This window comes from Procambarus clarkii, chromosome 55, assembly GCF_040958095.1.
Source record: "Procambarus clarkii isolate CNS0578487 chromosome 55, FALCON_Pclarkii_2.0, whole genome shotgun sequence".
Taxonomy (NCBI): domain Eukaryota; kingdom Metazoa; phylum Arthropoda; class Malacostraca; order Decapoda; family Cambaridae; genus Procambarus; species Procambarus clarkii.
Genome location: NC_091204.1, coordinates 21,844,328 through 21,849,858, shown reverse-complemented (window position 1 = coordinate 21,849,858; position 5,531 = coordinate 21,844,328). Strand labels below are relative to the sequence as shown.

The 5,531-nt window shown below is 40.2% G+C and overlaps 1 protein-coding gene across 1 annotated transcript; it reads right to left on the bottom strand.

Annotated features, from left to right (window-relative positions):
* Window positions 1–3,572: 3,572 nt before the first annotated feature.
* Window positions 3,573–4,373, bottom strand: LOC138352963 (uncharacterized protein in mobD 3'region-like). Its single transcript, XM_069305626.1, has 2 exons — window positions 4,275–4,373; window positions 3,573–3,869 (listed from the first exon to the last, which is right to left on the bottom strand). Exons 1-2 carry the CDS (start codon window positions 4,371–4,373, stop codon window positions 3,573–3,575), a joined length of 396 nt encoding a protein of 131 aa, XP_069161727.1.
* Window positions 4,374–5,531: the final 1,158 nt, after the last annotated feature.

Genomic DNA, 5,531 nt, shown 5'->3' with positions numbered 1-5,531 from the left:
TATGCACCTCGCCCTGCCCTGGTGACACTCTATTAATCTCTCATCTATCCTTATCTCAACTATGGTATTTGTGCTTGGGGTTCTACTACCCAAAATCATTTACATCCTCTAATTACTCAACACAAAGTTGCTATTAGGACAATATCTAACTCTGGCCCCAGATATCACTCGGTATCCTTACTCAAATCTCTGAATATGTTAGATATTAAGTCACTGCACATCCTCTCATGTGTATTTTATATATATAAAACGCTGGACTGCAATGTCACTCCTGACCTTAAAAGCTTCCTAGAAGGTTGTAACAGATCCCATGAGCACCACACCAGAAGCAAATACCTATTTGATATTCCAAGAGTACGACTTAGTCAAACTAGAAATGCTTTACAAATCAAGGGACCTCGAATGTAGAATGACCTTCCCAATTATGTTAAAGACTGTACCTCTCCCAACCAGTTTAAGATAAAAACTAAGTACCACCTAATTAACACAATGTAACCTACCTCACCCCTAAATGTCAACCCATGTCTACGATTTTAAACAATGCTGTTTGTTGACCAAATTGTATTTTTGCCTTTTTCTGCCATGTTCCCCCCCCCCCCCTTCTTTTTTTTCATTTTTTTCTGATTTTTTCTCAACACAATTTATACTTTAATCTAAGTTAGTATTAAGTTTTAGTCTTAGTGTTTTTCTTGCCCGAAACGCTTTGCGTAATAGTGGCTTTAGGCATTGTATGTACTAGCCCTATCAATAAATCCATCAACTTTTGTATTTCACCTTGTATGTATGTACTTTACCTGAATATATATTTATATTTGTATTTGTATTTGTAATAAATAATAAAAAATAAATTTTATTCAGGAAAAGTACATACAGTTGGTTTACAAACATCAGGTTTTATTTATAGTCAGAGCTAGTACATACAATACCTAAAGCCACTAATACTCATAGCATTTCGGGCAAGGTGTGGGGGGAAAACACTTAGACTAAAACTTAATAGTAATCGGGATTAGGTATAAATTGTGTTGAAAGAAGGAATAAAAAATAAAAAAGGGGAGGGGTTAACATAGCACAAATCAGCAATTGTACACGTTGGTGAACAGCGTTGTTTAAAGAATAGCAAGACATGGGTTGACATTTAGGAGGTAAGGTAGATTACATGGAGTTAATTAGGTAGTACTTGGTTTTACTCTTAAACCGGTTGAGAGAGGTACAGCCTTTGACATGATTCGGGAGGTCATTCCACATTCTGGGTCCCTTGATTTGTAGAGCACTTCTAGTTTGGTTACACACAGCCAAATTTTGTAACAGGAAGAGGTCTTGGACACAAATTTGTTCCATGCTAAATGTAGAGGAATCAGCTGAGTATTCCTCAAATAAAATAAGCTGCCTCAGCTTATAAGGTAAATAAAATAAGCATTTCTCAAATAAGTAGCTGCCTCACCTCACTGCCTTACTGCTACATAGCCTTCCCGGCATGGTGCCTTCTTTTGATAATTACTTGTTCCACACCCAAGTTGTGTAACAGGAAGAGGTCTTGGACCCCTACTTCCCTCTCTCTTTTTTAATGTCCATGTAGTCATAATTATAACTTTAATTATTAAATGAATAAAGTTTTTTACTTTTTTACCCTTCTCCTTACCTAACATCATTTGTGTAGCATATTTTTATTTTATGTCTCACCCAGATTTAATTCCAAAATAAAACCAAACTAAATAAATTTGAAATGGGTATGTATAGCTAAGGTACACCCTTACTACTAGGTGAACAGGAGCATTTGGTGATAGTAAATGATCCCATCAGGCAGGTCTCATCATCTTCTCTCATATTTCATGTTCACCAGTGTTTATTTACTTAATAACTACTGGTATAATATCTTGCCATTATAAAACTAATTCTAATATCATAAAAGACATATTTACTCAAAGTTTCAAGCAGAGAATGCATATATAACTAACACGAAGGACTCCTCTTTACGAGATTCAATTGCTATAATCTTTTGTTTATGTTCCAAAATCTTAAAATCGATCCTAGTGTTATGTAGTAGAGAAAAATTGAGTTATATCCAGTTTACGTAAAGCTACGAGTGGTCGACACCTCACTAAGATCACCGGACCAAACTTATGAAGGTTTTTCGACTTAGTGTAGCTACCTGAATAACGACGTAGCCGCCACGAAGGCGCTAAGAAGGAAAACATTCGTAGCTAAGAAGAAAAACCTTCGTAAGTACCTTCATGAATCTGACCCCTGGTTACCATCACAACCTCTGCAGCTACAGTGTGCTCTGCGTTACAGCTCAAAGTTGGAGAATATTCCGATTATTACGAGGATCTCGTCGCTGGTTTAAATGATATTTTCCAAAAAATATCTACAGAGGAAAGATTTTTATCTGTTTCTCAGATTCTAAAACGTGACCACGCACAGCAGTTCTCTCACCTTAGTAAGCAGACAACAGATTTCTGCTTTTTACATCATTTCTCAGTATCGCATCAGGAATCATCGAAGGTGGTCCCGAAGAAGTTTAGAGACAGCGTGACGCAGGAGGTGATGGAGGCACCGGTGATGATGCTCTCATCCAAGATGGTGATAGACGAGTCGACGCAGTTCTGCCTACTGCTGGAGTCTACCCCCGACCCCTTCACACGGCGCCCGCTGGTCGACGGCTCCTACAGTCGCCTGCCCCAACTCCAGGCTGACATTCTGGCCTGGAGGAACACTCCAAGGGCTCTGCCACAGTGAGTGTACATTTACGACAACCACAATATGACCATTTACGGCAACAGTGACACTTTTCAATGTCAGCAACAGAGATTTTTTTTTTTTTTTTGAGATATATACAAGAGTTGTTACATTCTTGTACAGCCACTAGTACGCGTAGCGTTTCGGGCAAGTCCTTTATCCTATGGTCCCTGGAATACGATCCCCTGCCGCGAAGAATCGTTTTTTCATCCAAGTACACATTTTACTGTTGCGTTAAACAGAGGCTACAGTTAAGGAATTGCGCCCAGTAAATCCTCCCCGGCCAGGATACGAACCCATGACATAGCGCTAGCGGAACGCCAGGCGAGTGTCTTACCACTACACTAGATAATCTAGTGTTATCTAGTGGTACCATCTACCACTAGATATCTAGTGGTACCACTACCACTAGTTATCTAGTGGTACCACTTACCACTAGATAACTGCGGGAAATTTGTTGATGACCAAACCACACACCAGATGATGGAGAACCGTCTTCATTTTGTTAGTTGAGGCTTGGTCATCATTATATGTTATATATTCACACATATTTTATTCTTGTGTGAGTTCTGTAAATTTAATGACTTCAATCAGTAAAAAGTATGAAATGGTCAACCCATAGATTTCCTTATTTAACCTATTTAACACAAACTTATATGAATATTCAAGTAAGGAAATTTGCAGAATGTGATATATGATTGTTGACTTATGAAATCAACGTACTTCGCTCGAATATGTTGTCGAGCCGCCAACTGGGTCGCTGGATTGTTTCAAGCGCAGGATAGGCAAGTTGATAAAAAAATGTAATTCGGAATTCTAAATTAATAGTCCTAAACCTAAGCATTGTTCTTCATGTTAGAACTCTGGTCCCTGCCACTCAGGTCCTTGCCATTCTGGTCCTTGCCAGTCTGGTCCCTACCTCTCAGGTTCCTGCCACTCAGGTTTCTGCCACTCAGGTTCCTGCCACTCAGGTCCTTGCCATTCTGGTCCCTGCCAGTCTGGTCCCTACCTCTCAGGTTCCTGCCACTCAGGTCCTTGCCATTCTGGTCCCTGCCAGTCTGGTCCCTACCTCTCAGGTTCCTGCCACTCTGGTCCCTGCCACTCAGGTTTCTGCCACTCAGGTTCCTGCCACTCTAATATGGCAAGGACGTAGATCAGTGGACTGTAGACAAGATCAAGGGACTGTAGAATAATGTAGATTACAGCCTATACAATGAAGAAATCCACAAGAGCCGTGACGAGGATTCAAACCTAAGTCCGAGAGCATCCCAGACGCTGCATTAATCGACTGAGCTACGACATAGTAAATGGTTTGCAACCGGGAAATCATCTTGATTTACCAACGGATCCTGCAGTGTCTCCGAGACACAAACCAGGGTTTTACGAAATTTCCCCTATGCACTTCAGCTATGTCAATAGGCTGTTCTACCTCTTCGCCATTACCTCATTACACACAGAACTCACAATAGCGTGATGCATCAAATGAACACATCCACAAGGAATTTGTTCGGATGATTGTTCGGTTGCAATTCTTTTACCATTTCGTAGCTCAGTCGAATAAGGCAGCGTCTGGGATGCTCTCGGACGTAGGTTCGAATCCTCGTCACGACCCTTGTGGATTTGTTCATTTGATGCATCACGCTATTGTGACTTCTGGGTGTAATGTGCAACATATTCTTATTTTTCATTTTCGTTTTAGCACACTGGTTTTAGTTGTGTATTAATAATATTATATTGATGGCAGACATAGATGCACAGTGTTCTCTAGTATGCTCCATTCTTCAACTGCTTTTCTGACCATTGTAGTCGTTATGGAATTTGCATCTAATGCAGCTGCTGTCGTTGGATGAATATTGACTTTAATGCGCAGCTCTTCAGTTGCTTCACATTCCAGTAAATAATGCAATAGTGGCGTCTCTGCATGTTCCACAGATATGACACTTTAACTTTTGGGTTTGTTATCTCCTAGCAGCACTTGTAACCAAGTCTGAGTCTGTGTATGGCTATTGCAATGTCTCTGGATATCTTTTTGCCAGGCTTGAAAGAGGAGTAACCAGTGGCTTGTTTGTACCACATCGCAGTGGATCTTCATTCCGCTACTTGGAAGTGTTGAGTCCCCACCCTGTTTAATATTCTAATGAATAGGATAGCATTTGAGAGATACTTTAATGGGAGTAACTCTGATCATATATTCCGATGGTATTTTGCTTCTCGGCAAAGATATTTCAAAGGTTCAGACGATGATGGATAATTTCGTAAATCTGTCATCAAATGGGACTTAGTTGATGATAAAGGTAAGTTTGAATGTAAGATTGATTGATAAAGATTAAGCCACCCAAAAGGTGGCACGGGCATGAATAGCCCGTAAGTGGTGGCCTATTTGAGCCATTAGCAGTATCAAGAGCTGATACTGGAGATCTGAGGAGGTGCGACTGCACCCTGTTTGAATGTCGAAGTCGGAGGCCTATTATACTAAAAATAAATGGTAAAAATATAGAGAGAGTTAATATATATATATATAAATATTTAGGCACATATGTTGGATATACCCATGAGAGTTTGGAAGCTGAGATGAACACTGGTGAGTCATTGTCGGATGAGATTGCAACCTCTGAAGGCCTTGGCATGCTGTGGAAAGTTAGTGAGAGTCCCTGTGCTACGAATGATAAACTTGAGTACTGTGAGATCCCTGATTGATTATGCTGCACCTGTCATTTCTTGTTTTGGTAAAGGTAGACCGGGCAAGTTGGAGAAGATACAAAATGAAGCCATGAAAAAAATCTTAGGATGCCCAA